Here is a 16723-nt window from a genome sequence, read left to right on the forward strand (position 1 = left end):
GCTTTTTGTTGCACCATACTAGCAAAGAAGGGGAAAGACCAAGGGTAAAAACATTAACTAAACTAGAAACTCATTGATTGAAAAGTCCTTATTTATAACCACTGGGGGGAAAAAGATTAAAACAAAAAGAGAATCCACAATACTTAGCACAATATTTCTACTTCTGTAGCGTCAGAGAGATACTGGAGAACCTTAAACTGACGGGGGTTGATCTCATCAAACTGTGTGGAGATAACTTTTCCAGCTCTGCTTCAGATAGAGGCCTGATTTGACAAAAGTTAAATCCAGACTCTGAGGATGATTTCCAGAGATGTCTGTGGAAACACTGAAGCCGTTTGAGAAGTTCCAGTTTCATTCCAGGTGCAACGGAGGAAGTTTAGCTGCAGATGAAGTCACGCTCTGCATTACGAGTACTGGCCGTCTAGTGTTATGAATACCCGTGGAATCTGTGGAGCTATTGTATAGTCTCTCTACAATCTGATGAGCTCTTCCTGCCTCGAACTATACGTCCCTGAAAATCCTGCAGAGTGGAAGAAGAATGTCTTACGCAGGTGTCTGGAAAAAAGACAGCAGCTTTTAAAGAACTTTCAGCACGCAGGCATTTTAAAAGACGCCTACAGCTCCATGTCTGGGTCATATAAGAGAGCACTAAAACTGACTGAAGTGCTTTTGGCTTGGGCTTCTTCCCTATGGGGAATGTTATCTCCGCCAGCACACAAAGGAAGTCCCAGGTTTTTAAGTCGTCCGTTAATGTAAATGCACGGGGGATCCCTCAGCATGTTGTAAATGCATTTTCTAGCAGAGAACGTTACTTTTAAGGATTTTCTTCTTGAAGGCTGAGAAACGTTGTTGGTGGGAGACCACAAACCATGAACCAGCATGAAGTCCACTTTCTTTTTCCCAAGTTAGAATTTTCCAATACAAAGCCAGAATAACCACTTGTTTGTACACCAATCAGTCATAACATTATGACCAACTGCCTAATATTGTGTAGGTCTCCCTTGTGACTCCAAAACAGTGATTTAGGACCCATCCTCAACCGCTGTGAGGATGAGAGTGGATCATCCCACAGACACTTGATCAGTTTGGGAATCTAGTGAATTTGGAGGCCAGGTCAACACCTTGTGCTGTTATTCATGTTTTTTGAGTTGTGTGTGTGTCAGGCTGCATCCTGCTGGAGATGGTTGCTGCCATCAAGGAGTGTCATTGCTATGGGGTGGGGGTGCCTGGTCTGGTCCAGGTGGGTGGTACAAGTGTAAGTATCATCCACACGAATGAATATCGGGTTCGAAAAGTTTCCCAGCAGAACATTGAATTGTCACAAGATGGTGAGTGTTATTTACTTCTCCGGTCAGTAGTTTAGATCTTGTGGTTGATTGGTGTAAGCCAAGCCTGACAATGACTCTGTGAACATAAAGTATTTGTCTGTGATACTGTATCCAACTGTGGTCCCTGGGTTTACTCATTCACAATAGCCTGACTCATCAGCATTGATCACTTCTGCTCTCTCCTTCTTCCCATGTTTCTTCTTTTCTTCTGCGCACACAGCGAGAAGGATCCTGACTCATCAGTGGCGATTACTCTCTCTCCCTTTCCCACACCGTTACCAGATTTTCCTTTATCTCCAATATGGAGAAATCCAGTATGTGACTCACCTCTTGACTCGATCTGCAACCCAGCCTCCACCCATGTGGTCCCGCCCCCCACCACCACTGTCTCAAACAATTCTCCCTACTCTCCCAAAGTGCAGTCTCTTATCAAATCTCTCCACGAGAAGCATGTCAAAACAACTTGCCAAGAATAATGATGAATAATGAACACGCTCTGGCAAACACAGGCCATGCTTTGGATTGATTCAGCTGTTTGTGTTGGTAGATATCCAGTTGAGCGGAATCAAATCTACAATAGCATATTTATGCGCTGATTTATGCAGAGCTAACGCCCCATCCTTTTCTTTCTTGCCGTTACAGACAGCATCATACGGAACAAGGAGTTTGAGGTGATGATGCAGATCGACTGTGAAGTAACGGACACCAGGATCCTCCACATCAGGTCTTCCAGCATCCCACCTTTGCTCCGGGTCAACGACACAGACACGCTTTACCAGCACTCCCCGACTGACAACAAGGCTGCGCCTCCCGTCGGTGTGCTAATGGGGTCTGCTTAAAATCACAGCCACAGTTAATTCGTTTTTAGCGTGGTGAAGGATATTTTAAATCTGGTCTCCCACCACTGACTTAAACAAATGTGCTCTGTAGAAATGTAGTCATTGGAAAACAAAGGAAGCTCAAATCGCTGGCTCTGGTTGACCCCATTCTTTACCAGGGTATATCCGGTAAACACTGGAATCTCCCTGTAACCACAGATGCCCCACATAAGAGCAGTTGTTTGACTCTGAGTCACGCCATTGTAACACAAATATTTTTATATATATTTTTTTTTTAAATCTTCCATTTCCCAACAAGCTGCAAAGCCAGAGCTTAGACAACACATCCATGTGCACTTAAAACTTTCCCGACTTCAGAAAAAAATACAGTGTGATGTCAGAGTTGAGAAGCACAGGTGTTTTAATCATCGCTACGTCTCTCTAAACATAAAGCGGATTTTATCAGTGAAATAAAGAGCAGGACGTGGCACCGCCGCAGCAGAGGTATTCAGGAAACTCAGGAATTGAGGTGATCTGTGAAAGCTGGCCTACTAACCACTTTGTTAGTTTCTATTTATGGAAGGATTGTGTGTGCTTTGTTTTTAAGCACTCTATTGATGAAGAATTTCAGTACTTAATTTTGGGGTCTTTGCACTGTGTTTTACATATACCGATGAACAGATTCAGATACTTTACATATTTATTTCTATTTTTATGTAAAAGTACAGTTATGTGATTTAATGTAACTTAATCACTTCTGTCAAGATTTCTTGATGTTTTTTTTTTTCTTTGACTACAGAAAACTCAGTGACATATTGTACAGTGAATAAAAAGTGGTGGCGTGGAGGCAAATACATAGTAGATGTTATTTCAGTGCCAGTTCACTGAGTGAAATTTTATCCTAGAAAAATCCTCATCTACTCAACTGTTGACTTTTTCACATGCTGATGATGGACGTCCAAAACAAAACATTCAGAGTTCTGCTTCCACAGACTAAATTGTGCTCCTGGAGCTGTTAAGCTTATATTAAAATGGAGAATTTTAGTACTAATTTGTGGTAAAGATTTGCACTATAAATGCAATGAAATTCAATTCTAGCTCTAAATGCCTTATATTCATGTGTGTTTTGTCTGCCTGTAAATGAGAGGTAACTTTGGTATTAAATGATAAATTATACATGATTATAATTTAGTAAGCTGTCTTATATTCCAGGTCTGTTTTGTACGTTGATATAATGTCATATACCTGTGATAAAGTGTGTTTCTTTTAGCTGCAGGATTGTACAGATGGTTGTGTTTTAGCTCAACAGATGCTCATAAAAACTGTGCAGAAAGTTGTCTCGTCTAAAGCCAGGGTTTCTCTTTCTGTGTATTTTTTTCCCTACTCCTTTTGGTTTGAAAAATACATTTGATTCACCGCAGTGTTTTCTCTACATCCCAGCTGTACTTAGGGACAACAAAAAGTTCGTTTTTTTTGTACTTAATTGTCCGCATAAACCAAAATAAACACTGGATTTTCTCAAAGTATATGGGCTGCGTGTGGGCTTTTTGGAGGAAATACTTTCAACCTCATTTTGTTCAACAGGAACAAAAGATAAATTGATGTCAGGTATTTTCTCACACAGTGACCTAATTTACCACCAGTAGCAGAATTGTAAATTGCAGACTTGAACAGTCACTCTCTGCATGTCTGTATTTGTTCTTCTATCCTTAAGTTCAATTAACGCTAGCAAGCTACAATTCAGCCTAAATCTGCAACAACAGAAGAAGCATTCTTCCTTTTGCATTTCTGAACTTTATTGCAATCTCCTCAAAACAGTCTGATATAAAGGCAGTAAGTGCTTTCACAGGACAAAGGACCTGAGGCATATGATGCAAAGAAAAATACAAAATTGTGTGTACAAAACAGGGAGATGGGTTTTGCCCACAAAATTTGGCAACTGGTTTACGCAAAAGGCAAAAGGAATTTTGTGTTTGACCAAACTGTTGACTACTTCTCCTAAATGTATTCATCTGATTGAGTTTTTTTTTTTTTTTACAGCATTACAAAATATACAGTACAACTTCATGTGTTGACTGATGCAACCAGGCTCATCTTTTCAGTTATTTTAGTTATAAAAAAAAATCATAGTAGGAGCCATTATATTTGGATGAAATATATTTGTACATTTAGCCTCCATTTGTCTCCGTGCTGAAAGTGGAGTGGACTGATCTACAATCCAATCAAACCATAGAATTAATGATTAAAATTAAAAGGGACTGTCAAGCCCTTAGTTTGTGTCTACATAGGCAAATTTAATGTCGTACGTGACTTGGTGTCCATTGTCCCACGCATACAAAACACGCTCCTTGGGGTTGTAGTCAATCTGTGTGGTGTAGGTGAAGTTATTGGTGAAGGGCATCCTGGGAATCATCTGAGTGTTCGTGTGTGTGTCGAAAGCATATTCCAGGTTGGCGTCCCTTCTGTTATAGCTGTCAACAGCGTACAGGACACCGCATACAACGAAGCAGTTCCCAAAGTAGTTTCTCCTGAGCCCCGTTCTCCAGGTGGTCTCCCTCTGCGTGCTGAGGTCTGAGGGGTTCAGTCGACTCAGAACAACCACTTCCTGTAAGAAGCCCTCGTCATCCAGCGCCGGGTAGATGATCCACAGTCCGCTCTCGTCCACGGCAAAGTCGATGTGCGAGTGGCTGCGCCACTGCCACGGGGAGGACGACTCCTCAAACAGGGCGTCGTGCAGCATGGTCCAGGCGGCCACGTAGCGCTGTCGCAGGTCATACTTGATGATGTCACGGGAGAAGGCACGGTTGTAGAAGAAGGCCCCATCATAGACCACGTGGCCTGTGCCAATCCAGCGGTAAGGAAGCTTGTAGGAGTTGGTGAAACGTCCTTGAAGATGTCAAAGAATGGGAAAGAGATCAATCAAAGTAAAAACTAGTTTACTGCAAAAACATAGTTACCTCTTGATCTTACCATGTTTGAAAACCTCCAGGTTGCGGAACTCCAACAGGTTGTTTCCGTAATAGAAGTTTGTGACATAAATTTTGTCATCACGAGACTTTGGGTCCTTCATCCATGCTCCCTCATTCCTGCCATAGGTATTGTGAGTTACTGGCTCGGAGATTGTTGCCAAAGTGTCCTTACACTCCCCTGTAAGAAAGAAAGAAAAAAAAAAAAAAAACAAGAGGCGGAGAGTGAGGATTCAGAAGCTTTTTAACATCATCCAGACCTACGTCTAGAAGTCTGTACGTAATTATAGGATTGTGTTTAACCAGCATGAATCACGGAAAGGAAAGGGCAAGAGTGCCACACAGGACAGAGCACTCAATTAAAACATCTAGGCATATACAGATGTCATCTTGTGTATTTGTAAATGAAAAACATGAGTGAAGTCCTTTTCTTGTGGCAAATGTTCACAAGAAAATTCAAAGCATGTTTTTCTTTAATGGCAAGCTAACCTGCAGGTGGTAAAGTTATTTATCATTTACCAGGTTTTCTTAAAGTTGATTCCTCCTGCCTTTGCATTGGCTCGTCTGATCCTGGGTATCCTTCCTCCGTCTCTTCCTCTTCCCAGCTGATTTTGTATTTCTGTTTGATTTGAGCAGTGGTGGTGGTGGTGGTGGTAGCGGCGGTGGTGGTGGTTGTGGTGGTGGTGGCGGTGGCGGCGGTGGCGGCGGTGGCGGCGGTGGTAGCGGTAGCGGTAGCGGCGGTGGTGGTGGTGGTGGTGACGGCGGCGGAGGTGGTGGTGGTTGTGGTGGTGGTTGACGACGGGATGGTGACAGATGTGGTGACAGGCGCAGTGGTGTCGGGAGGCGGACTCTCAGTTGTGGAGGACTCTGTTCCGCCTTGTGGTGTTGTCGCAGCCGCTGGTGTGGATGTGGCTGATGTGGAAGCTGATGTGGAGTGTCCTGGTGCTGAGGCCGGGGCAGCATGGGTCGTGACGGCCACAGGAGACGTAGGGCTTGAAGCCTCTGTTATTGGAGTAAGTGCAAAAAAACTTGGAGTAACTGCAGTGTTGGCAGGTAGGGTCGGCAGTTGCTCCTTTAGCTCCAGGCTAGAGGTTTCCATCACAGCAGTGGGAGTATTTCTTGATACAAATGCTCGTGTGATGTCCCTTGTGTCTGTATTTTCAGAAGGTTTGGATGTGCTCATTGTGGTTTCGCTTACAGGAGTGACTCCTTGAGTAGTGTGAGGCATGGGAATCCCTGTTGTGCTTTTTGTGTGTGCTGCAGTGGTTGGTCGGAGAGTTACGCTTCTTGTAGTGATCGTGTCATTGTGTGCATCTCCATACACATCCTCTGACGTGGTTCCAGTGGTACTAGGGAACCCATTAGGAGTTTTTGAGGTGGACTCCTTTGGTTTCGTTGACTGACTGGTCTCCATGGAATGATCTGTGGCCTTCAGATCTGTGGACTTTGTTTGAAATGATCTCGATCCAGGTCTGGCCCTGGGGCGAGGAGCTCTGTGTAGAAGAAGATTCTCTTCGATGAAGAGGTTGGGTGATCCGTCTCCACTGAATCCATCATATTCAAAAACTAACAAATAAAGAGGAAAAGGTTTGTTAAAACTGAGTGCCAGGTGAAAATGTGAAATGGGGCCATACTGTTTTTGTTTTCAAACTATACAAAACCATCAAATAGCAGATGCTCCATTTATGCTCCGTTCTGAAACAGCGTGAAAGTGTGAGAAGAAAAAAAAAACATATTTCCTTAAACTTCTGGTTTCCACTTACAGTTCTCTCCTGGCTCCCCGTCATCTGCCACCATCGGATCTGGCTCCGATTTGTAAAAAGTCATCCCTCTGATGATCATTCCATTGGGGCCGGCCCTCGATACCTGAGGAGCCTCCTTGTCAGCCACATGTCTGGGAGTCACCTGAGGTTTGACCTCAATGATTTGGCCAGAACCATCCATCTGAAGGGGGGGATTTTCCACATCAAACTTCCCTTCATACTTTCCCTGTTAGTGACACAGACACACACGTTTTCTGAAATTATTCACTCAGCAATTAGATGAGAAGAAAACACCTGTCTCTGTATGAACTGTGGTAACTTTTGTTATGTAACATTTGAAAGCGTGAATGTTTTTTTTTTTTTTTTTTTTTTTTTTTATCAAAAACACCAAGAAAATAAAATTCTGACTTGTGAAAACCCTTCATGGGGAAAGAGAGCATGTACAGCTACAGTAAAAAGAACGATAGGTCATCACAGTCACTGGACATTTTTACCATATTAGTTTATTTTTCTTATAGACTGAATGAATTTCACTAATAGCCTTGTTGGATGCTTCTTATGAGTTCTCCTGGAACACATTTGACGTTAGTGAATCGATTGCAATCCATTGCTCTCAGGTTTAAATTAAAGCTTTCAGGGATCAGGGCCCAGCAGTTCAGTCACTAATCTGAGCTCTGCTATTGTCCACCGGTCCTGCCAAAGCTTCCAATGACCTCAGCAAGTCTTTTGCACATTCTTGGTCTTTGACGATGACTTTATGAAGGAGTTTGTGGAAAAAAACATATTGAGTGTTCTTTTTTTGTTTCAGGACCGAGCAGCAACATGTGAATCCAATCACTTCTTTTATATTTGTTCTTTTCCTACATTGAGCTCATTTAGCCTTCAAAGAGAGAACAAAGAGAAGACCAAGAACAATCTGTATTGATGGGATAAAATTAAGCATGTCATGTTTTACCATAAATGGGTTTATCAGCTGCGGCTAGTTACATCACAGTAAGTTAGAAAACAACATTGCATGTGACATAAGTTTATATTCAGTATTTAAAACATAACTGAGTTCCTTTTTTGGCTCACACAAGTTATTACTGTGCCAAACATGAGTACCAAACAAGAATGTAGTAAGAGGACACCGATTATCTTGTATTTACTGGTTAAATACACGGTAAAAACTATAAAAATGTATTTGTTTGCTGAATTTTCCAGTAAATATGATCATAAATGTGTATACTGTAGTATTTAAGAGTGGTATAATAGTGACTAAAAGGCAGTAATGTGTGGAACTCAACTTAATATTAATTGTTCTATGAATCTTAAACTTCTTCTAAATCTTCTAAACATTGCTGCATAATTTATTATTTATTTATTCATTCATTAATAACCGCTACTGACTTTATGTCATGTTTGTTGCTTATGTTTTAGCATACCCAACTGCAGTATGTTGTTGTTCCTTTGCAATCAAAGTTCTCACATAGTAGTTGATGAGTAAATTCACAGTTACATTAAACTATGGGTTATTTAATAGAACAAAGTACAGGTGAACACATACACAAGTACCAGCATTTGTCTCTGTAGTGACCCCATCTGTTGACCCTGTGGTGTCAGTGTTTCAGTGTCACATCTACCTCTGAGTTTATCCCGGCGATGTCATCGAGTTGTTTCTCCTCCTGATGCCGATGGGGGAGAGGAGTAGCTGGGTCTTCAGTCGCACGGACCTGAATCGGAGGGCTATCCTGGGTCCTCACCTCATCCGCGGTGTGATTCCGAGACACCACCTTCACGCAGTTGCAGACAAATCAACAGAACTATCATGCATGTTTTACGGGAAATAGGCTGCAGTTGTTTAATTAGTGACAGAAGAATGAGTCACGAAAGACATTTTCACCGCAGACATCCTGACTTATCCTAACACGAAAAGTGCTGCAGGTGTGACTTAAAATTATTCAGGTGCACCAGTAAGCCAGGTCTAGTCATGAAACTTCAGTTTCAAGTCATGAAGCAGCCAAATGGAATTCAGCCACCATTCATTTTTAGACCTGAAACAGGTGTAGTGCATTCATTTCCTTAAATGCACTTTAAAATACTGCAAAAATCTTTACTCAGAGTTACTTCTATGTGACTGACCTTCCAAATCACCGCAACAATTGCTGTAATTAATGTAAAATCATGATATTTTAGCTTCCTTCATTTGAACTAACACATACAAACATATTTTAGGGTTTGAAGGCAAAGCACAGTCATTGCAAGTCATTCCATTAAGGAAAGGAACGAACACAAGGTACATTCACGCAGGTGTTTTCAATTATTTCGGTTATAGACTCCTCTCTGCAGGCATGTAGCTCTCCACCTGTTTGTGCGTGCAACTTTATGATTTATAGGCTAATGTTAATGATTCATGCAACTCCCAGCTGCTCCACCCAATCTCAATGTAAAAAAAAAAAAAGCAGATGTATTTAACCAGCATAACATTTTTAGCACAGTCCAGATGTTCAGGATGTTTTTTTTTTCTTGTAAATCTGGGTTTAGGTAATTTGGAAGATTTGAGTGTGAAATCACAGATGACAGATCTCTCCATGGTCTTGCCATTCTTCTTTGCTTCTTCCTTTCAGTTTTGATCTGTTTAATCCTGCATTAAACCCTGCATTCTGTGGCCATTTCTAGTCTACACACGTTTCCATAGTCAGTCATTCCAGAGACTTGGGCCATTTGGTTAACTAAATATGATTTTATAAATGGTATCAGGAACTTTAATATTTTCATTTGTTGACAAATAACTCGTGGAAATATTAAAACATTATATTAATGATAAGTTGATTCATTTTGAAGGTAAATCATTGGTCAGATAAAGTTCTACCAAGTTCCAGGATCTCATGGAGGCTCTGAATCCAGAAATCCCACTGTTACCACGAGATCATCTGTGTTTAACTACAGTATATATATATGTCTGAACGCTTCACACACTATACCTGTTCGATGTGCTCCACACGATTCAGGAGCTTACTGGTGATGGAGTGCAGCTTCAGTAGGTCCATGCCATAGAAGGAACCCTCCAGCAGCTCAAGGATGGTGGACAGCTAAAATGATCAAGCGGGACTCCGTCAGAAGAGTTTACCAAATCAAAACATGCGTAAAATAGGCCTACCATCAGTCCATTCAAACTTTGAGTCTCTGGTTATGATAAATCACGGGAGTTATCCTCGTTTGAATGTGACCAAATGTGATATCCATGCCCATAGTGATCCAGACCTATCTAGGAACCAGCAGGCGAGGAGGGGAGCGAGTTGGCTCTCTCTGGAGCATGGTGACTTATGTGTATGAGAGATTCTGGTGAGGATGGAAAAATGGACAGGATGACACTTCACCTTAACATTCTCCTCTCCGGCTTCCCTAAGTTTTTTTAGCCTGAACTCTCCCTCACATGGGTTGACCGCTGACGGAGGAGTGATGCAGGCGCACTTGCACTCTGGTCCAGAAGTGATAGTTTCCACAGTGTAGAAGTCCTGCGCAGTAGCGCTCCCTTCTTCTATCCGCCGACAGGCGCTCCTGCTCAGGGGTCTGACAACACATTTACACCGACAGTCAGAGCCTTCCGAGATGGCTTTCACTTTGTCATAATCACCCAGCAGCTACAAAGAGAAAGGGACGGATGTGTTTTCCACTAGGCTCAATCAAAAAACATTTGCGCACACAATGAATGAAGTATCTATTAGATGAACGATGTTGAGGAATAAAGTTCTTATCTTCTCCTACCTTGGACAGGATGCTCTGTTGGTCATCTATCTGTTCTTGCAGCCTCTCGTTTGGTTCTGACCTACTTTCAAGTTGAGACTTGGGGTCTGCACCCAAAGACTTTGGCGCTGCAGAGCACCATGAAAAAAATGCGCAGCTCACCAAGATAACACTGCATAATTTATACATGCTGTCGGCTCACAGAGCTCAGACGAGAGAAATAATGCTGCAAGTTCGCTAAGCAGGCACAGCCTGTCACAAGTTAATTTAGCTGCAAGGCAAATTCATAGCCTACTACTTAGATGCGCATTAAAATTGGCAGCAGAAAGCAGGTTTAAGCTTCATAGCGCCATGTCATCTTTTCATCGTCACAGTGAATGCAGGCTAGAGTCTACAAAAGCCGTGCACTCCGTGAGAGAGCGACCAGCATCTGCTGCTGGAGCGATGCTGAGAGGAGGCGGACCTGATCAAACTGGAAAGGAGGAGTTGAGCTGTTCAAAAGACTTCTAAAACACAATATGCTTGTTACCGTCACACATTTACGCAGCAATTTGCAATCTAATGTCACTTTTTCTTTCAGATTAAACTTCTAAATTAAGTTTATAAAAACCATACACGTAGTTTGTTCTCAAATACACATTTGGAGACTGTTGAATGTCAATTAAGGCTGCTGTCGTAGCAGGTTCAGCAGGAGTTTGCTGCTCTCTAGCGGCAGAAGTGCTCACTGCAGTGAAAATAAACAAGGCATTTCAAATGTTGTTTGTTTATTTATTGTTTAAGGCACATTTAAATTATGCATTTGTTTTCTTCCATTAAACTTTTTCCTGTAGTGTGTACTGGGCTGAGATATTTAGTTAAGGCACCATGTGCCATGCAGATCGAGAATAGGAAAAGACTTTAATCATAAGAAAAAAAACTTGTATTGAAAGACATGTCTATTACAGCCTATTAACTTATGTGAAATAGTTATCATTAGATAAATCTTACATTAAATAACTTTAAAATGCAGCAGTTACCATCGCAATTGTCCATCTACTGCAAAATCCAAATCTTCAACCGACCGTTCATTTTCAATCTGCCAATAATTACAGTTATACACAGGGCTAAAAAGATGAAGTGCCAAGTGCCATGATGAAAAACATAACAAGATGTCTTCGTTTGTAATACACTTCAGCAGGACATGTAAGAAACTTTGGATGTTTAAAACGGCTCCCAGCACCAGGACAAACAGAGCACCTAGTGAGACATCTGAGAAGTGTAGACGTTTAGCGCTTAGACTAAGAGTTCAAACCAGAATAATTGTTTATATATTCTAGCACCCTTTATGTTCTATTTTCTTCTCTGCTGCTACAGGCAAGATGAGGTGAGAAATGCGGCTCCACAGTCCACCATACTTGTCAAGGTCCATCTTGTCAAAAGATACAGGGTGACCGTGAGACAGAAACTTTTTCTGAAGATGGTCGTCCACCATTTCCTCCACAGTACTCAAGCGGACCTGGGCAGGAATTTCCTCTTCTTCCCCCAGCAGAACTGTGAAAATCAGGAATGTCTTCTTGTACGCAGCGTTCTCATGGTCACAGTAGCGATAGAATATAAGAGTGGAGCCAGGAGGCAGCTCTTCAAAGCGATGAATGACAGCTACGGGCTTGTCTCCCTCGAAAGCGTTCTGCAGCTTTTCATCAATGTCCAGTTTGACCTGGTCGCTGTCCTGGTCGGCTTTGCTGCTTCCGTCAATGTGGAGGACGGAGGCGTTAAGAGCAGAAGAGAAGGCGGAGGCCAGAGCCCGAGCCAGGCATTGCAATGTCCTCTCAGCTCTGAGGCCTGAAGTCAGGATCAGACTCACGGGTTCCGTTGGCTGGGAAGTCTGGAGGTGCCTCTTCAGGTGGATTCTGCACCTATTCCAAAGCTCATCGCGTTGGTTAGGAAACTGAGTCTTTACTTTTTCCATCTGCTTGAGAAAGACATCTATTTGCTGCTCGTCATGTTTCTGCGGTGGAGATTCAGGTTGGAGGAGATGCTGCACCAAGATGGCAACGAATACAACTATAGCCACTGCTATCAGGTATCTTGTACTTCCTGTGGAGAAAAGACTTGAGTTATTTCCAGAAGTACTTCATACACGGCTCCATAAATTACTGACACTTGTGTATCACACAGTACACGACACATAGTTATGTCATGTTTTTTTTTCCTCAGTCACTGATGGCCTTAGTTGCTATAGTTTTACATTTTACTTCAGCAATTTGCTGATAAACACCAGAACACTACAAACAAAAAAAGATCAAATTTCACAGAAAAATAATGTGTTTACCTCTTGCATTTCCTGTCTCCTCTACAACCGTGTGTTTATTCGCCTCTTGAGTGGCGGGGCCAATGGTCTCAACATTCCTTCTCTCTTTAAACTCATCCTCCGCTGACATGTTCTTTAGTAACGGCATCTGTGCTGAGGTTGCGTTCGCCTGTGTGTCTTCTTCCTCGTCCGACACATTCTCCCCATCTGACCAGTGGACAAAAGAACAAAACTTGAAGGAACCCAGAACTTCACACCTAAAAGATGAAAGTTGTATTAATTCTACAGTAAGTAAAGTTCCACAAAGGGTCAGACTCACCTTGGTTAACATCACCGTTTGTGTCGTTAGTGGTTGAGGATTCTTCATTAGGGCTGGTTTTGGGTCCATCTACCTGGTCTTCCTTTATTTTGTCCAAGGAGGGTGAAGTGGTTGTTTCAGATGCTTTCTCCTCTCCTGATAAAATAACAAGAGATTAACGTCCACAACAACTCACACATTTTTCAGTTTTTTCTAAAGGTTCATCTAACAAGCGCCGCCTTTTCAAAGTCGCATCAGGGCTTTCCATAAGCGCCGGCTGCCGGAGACACATAGCCCACTACACAATTAAGTCCAGCCAGCTACTTTAATGACTATTATTTTTATAGCCCACAGGCTCTAAATAATAATTTTAGATTTTAATAAAATGAAATGTTTATCTACAGACTGACAATAATGTCCAACTGAACTCATTTAAGTCGTGATTCGTGCTGCTTGGACCGATAATAACCACAAATTACTCTGATCAATGCCGACGTCATTGATCAAAGGAGAGAAACTCATCCATGGCCTCGACGTGTACTGTGTGTGTGTGCACTGTGTGTGTGTGCACTGTGTGTGTGTGCACTGGGCAGAGTCAGTAGCGTGTAGGGGCCCACAGAGGTGACGTCGGAGGGGACAGAAGCAGAGGTAATGCTTATTTTGTCTCCGGTAATCCAGTCTTCTCTTCAAACATTTAATTACGTGCTGGCATGAAAAGACACGTTGATTGTAAATGAAACCAAACGGAGTCGTTAGAGTGTATTTTCATTAGTTACAAAGGGAGAAACGTTCGCCGAGTGTTTAATTGTGTAGCCACCACTGCAGACCGTTGGCGTTGTTAATTCATAGCATGCTCAGTTGCGTGAATGTGTCATGCACTGAAAATAACAGATTTACAAGCCCAGAACGCCTTGTATAGCCTATTCTTCATTATTTTCGGTGCGCAAATCTCAGTTTTCCCTGGCGCATTAGCGTCTGGCATACTTAGTTACACTGACGAATAAAAGAAGATGCAATATGATAATATGATTGTGTTTGGCACCATGGTAATGGTAGTGGGAGCCTTAAGGTTGACGCCTGGGGTCTCTGTGGATCAGTCTAATTCCAGTGATCTGCAGATACTCCATTGGTTTGAAGCTGGGAGTGTTGCTGAAGGTGGGGTAAGGATGCAGTATAAATAGTATGTGTTTAAGTAACATCTACAAGAATACTAGACCAAAGATTAGCCAAAACATTACACTGTAATGAGATGATCAATGTTAACTCCTGTCACCTGTTAGCGGTCAAATTACTACTCAGAACTGACAGAAAGAACTGACAAAAATGACACAGTTTGAAGCCCTTTAACAAATGTTTTCAAAGCTGTTTAGTTTATCCCCTCTGGCTCTTTGAAAACTGTGACTATAGTGAAGGACACAAACACTCACCGCTGATTGCCTCGGTAATTGTGTTCTCCTCCTCCTCCTTTGTCGGCATTTCTCTGTTGTGATCACCATGACTTTTGTCATCAGCTTGAGGAAGGCTGCTGCCCTTCTCCTCACTTGACCTTCTGCCCTCCTCCTCACTCATCCTACTGCCCTCCTCCTTACTCATCCTTCTGCCCTCCTCCTCACTCATCCTACTGCCCTCCTCCTCACTCATCCTACTGCCCTCCTCCTTCCTCGGCCTACTGCCCTCCACCTTACTCAGCCTACTGCCCTCCTCCTTACTCAGCCTACTGCCCTCCTCCTTACTCGGCCTACTGCCCTCCTTCTCACTCAGCCTACTGCCCTCCTCCTTACTCAGCCTAATGCCCTTCTCCTCACTCGGCCTACTGCCCTTCTCCTCCTCCTTTGTCGGCATTTCTCTGTTGTGATCACCATGACTTTTGTCATCAGCTTGAGGAAGGCTGCTGCCCTTCTCCTCACTTGACCTTCTGCCCTCCTCCTTACTCAGCCTACTGCCCTTCTCCTCACTCGGCCTTCTGCCCTTCTCCTCACTCGGCCTACTGCCCTTCTCCTCACTCGGCCTACTGCCCTCCTCCTCACTCAGCCTACTGCTCTTCTCCTCACTCGGCCTACTGCCCTCCTTCTCACTCAGCCTACTGCCCTCCTCCTTACTCAGCCTACTGCCCTCCTCCTTACTCGGCTTACTGCCCTCCTCCTTACTCGGCCTACTGCCCTCCTCCTTACTCGGCCTACTGCCCTCCTCCTTACTCGGCTTACTGTCCTCCTCCTTACTCGGCCTACTGTCCTGTTCTAGTGATGAACATCCTTCTGTAGTAGAATCTGCGTTCTTTACAGCTGAATCGCCTCCTGAAAAGTCAAAACAAATCCAGGTTAATCTAACCTTCAGTCTGACTGAACTTGAGTTCAAGAAATCTACGGCACTCATACATGGGCTGAGCCGTTTGCTTTTTATCCTTACTTTCAGTGGCACGCTTCACTTCTTCATCGTCACTTATCACCTTTCCGGACACAGATGATGCCGCTGAATCTTATTAGATGACAGAAAAACATTCTTTATCCCTTCACTTAAAGGAGACACCGTTTTGTTAAAGACATGCTGAATGGGTTACCACTGAGTGTGTCGGAATAATATACCTTCAGAGTGCTGTTGCTCCTTTACAGTCAGATCAGCTGACTTGTCACTTTCTGCACTTTGATCTATATTCGCTGACTGTTTTTCTTTCTCAAGATCTGTAGAAAAAATGATTCATGTTAATCACTAATGCAGTTTTATAAATAAACCAGTCCAACAGGGATACGTGGCCTTCATCGCGGGTGTTTTCTTACCTGCGGTGTTATCTCCGCGTTCCTCCGACATTTTTTGAATAGGGACACTTCACTCAAAACGGTTCACTGGACGGTTCACAGCTGCATGAGACATGTGTTTATTATCATTAGTGTAGTTCGTCATCAATTTGTCATCACCTGTTCAAAGTCCGAATAGATGTTGTAAACCGGCGCGTGCAACCCCCTTTTCACTTAACTGTGGAACATTTAACTCCCCAGGTTTTCAATCTGCCTGGACACAACAAACAGAAAACGTGTAAACTAAAAGTTGTCTGTGCTCATGTTTCCCGAGGATAGCGCAATCTTTGGGGACTGTTATTCAACTCAATTCGTAGCGAGCAGACGGTGAGAAAACCATAGAAGGAAGAAAACCAACGAAGTGGTTTATAGCACAGTTAGAGAAACGTGTTTACCGCGAAAAAAGCTGTAAAGGAACGCGGCACACGTCTGTTTTTGGTAGGTTGTCCAATCCAACTGGCTGACAGGTTAAGTTAACAGACAAGCTAGCTAGTTCAGCTGACACTTAGCAAAACAATATACAGCTTTAGTGTGCAAGAACTGCGTCCATCTAACTTATAAAACACACACATTGATACGTGGCTATTTTTGATCACCAGTTCATACCAAATGTATCCTCGACCACATCTCAGGGAAATATAACCCATATAGCGTTTCCTTAGCTTTTTGGGTACGTGGATCGCGGTGACAGATCGCAAATATCCGAGCGGAACGTTCTAGCGGTGTGCACTTGTTCCTACGG

General features: G+C 42.9%; 3 protein-coding genes across 5 annotated transcripts in view; 1 reads left to right on the forward strand and 2 right to left on the reverse strand.

Moving 5' to 3' along the window:
- atf6 (activating transcription factor 6) overlaps positions 1–3672 on the forward strand; it is a 28213-nt gene extending 24541 nt beyond the window's left edge. The window contains exon 16 of the mRNA XM_047588287.1: positions 1971–3672. Within this exon, the coding sequence (XP_047444243.1) occupies positions 1971–2167 (197 nt within the window). The 3' untranslated portion in view covers positions 2168–3672. The remainder of the gene's footprint in view (positions 1–1970) is intronic.
- Positions 3673–3920: 248 nt separating this feature from the next.
- olfml2ba (olfactomedin-like 2Ba) lies at positions 3921–11019 on the reverse strand. 2 transcript variants are annotated; one of them, XM_047588285.1, is made up of 8 exons: positions 10623–11019; positions 10235–10498; positions 9839–9946; positions 8498–8647; positions 6876–7101; positions 5632–6678; positions 5117–5293; positions 3921–5032 (listed from the first exon to the last, which is right to left on the reverse strand). In XM_047588285.1, exons 1-8 carry the CDS (start codon positions 10788–10790, stop codon positions 4416–4418), a joined length of 2757 nt encoding a protein of 918 aa, XP_047444241.1. In that variant the 5' UTR covers positions 10791–11019; the 3' UTR covers positions 3921–4415. The 2 variants fall into 2 exon arrangements, with proteins under 2 accessions (XP_047444241.1, XP_047444242.1); XM_047588286.1 differs by having other exon boundaries at positions 10235–10427; positions 10623–10798.
- A 336-nt stretch (positions 11020–11355) lies between these two features.
- LOC125009410 (torsin-1A-interacting protein 2-like) lies at positions 11356–16722 on the reverse strand. 2 transcript variants are annotated; one of them, XM_047587357.1, is made up of 8 exons: positions 16588–16722; positions 15964–16044; positions 15772–15867; positions 15596–15664; positions 14617–15483; positions 13211–13345; positions 12913–13098; positions 11356–12677 (listed from the first exon to the last, which is right to left on the reverse strand). In XM_047587357.1, the coding sequence occupies exons 2-8, from the start codon at positions 15992–15994 to the stop codon at positions 11914–11916; spliced, it is 2148 nt and encodes a 715-aa protein (XP_047443313.1). In that variant the 5' UTR covers positions 15995–16044; positions 16588–16722; the 3' UTR covers positions 11356–11913. The 2 variants fall into 2 exon arrangements, with proteins under 2 accessions (XP_047443313.1, XP_047443315.1); XM_047587359.1 differs by lacking the exon at positions 16588–16722 and adding an exon at positions 16377–16579.
- Between the last annotated feature and the right edge of the window lies 1 nt (position 16723).

Source organism: Mugil cephalus, chromosome 6 (assembly GCF_022458985.1).
Source record: "Mugil cephalus isolate CIBA_MC_2020 chromosome 6, CIBA_Mcephalus_1.1, whole genome shotgun sequence".
In the NCBI taxonomy this organism is placed as follows: Eukaryota; Metazoa; Chordata; class Actinopteri; order Mugiliformes; family Mugilidae; genus Mugil; species Mugil cephalus.

What these genes read in the sequence shown, in the direction of transcription:
- olfml2ba (XM_047588285.1), bottom strand. Translation starts at nt 10,790, where the DNA reads ATGTATAAATTATGCAGTGTTATCTTGGTGAGCTGCGCATTTTTTTCA. An exon ending in AACAGAGCATCCTGTCCAAG is followed by an intron (nt 10,499 to 10,622) that starts GTAGGAGAAGAT and finishes TTCTCTTTGTAG; the next exon opens with CTGCTGGGTGATTATGACAA. An exon ending in ATCAACTTTAAGAAAACCTG is followed by an intron (nt 5,294 to 5,631) that starts GTAAATGATAAA and finishes TCTTTCTTACAG; the next exon opens with GGGAGTGTAAGGACACTTTG.
- LOC125009410 (XM_047587357.1), bottom strand. Translation starts at nt 15,994, where the DNA reads ATGTCGGAGGAACGCGGAGATAACACCGCAG. An exon ending in ACGCGGAGATAACACCGCAG is followed by an intron (nt 15,868 to 15,963) that starts GTAAGAAAACAC and finishes TTTTTTCTACAG; the next exon opens with ATCTTGAGAAAGAAAAACAG. An exon ending in AAACGGTGATGTTAACCAAG is followed by an intron (nt 13,099 to 13,210) that starts GTGAGTCTGACC and finishes TCCACTGGTCAG; the next exon opens with ATGGGGAGAATGTGTCGGAC.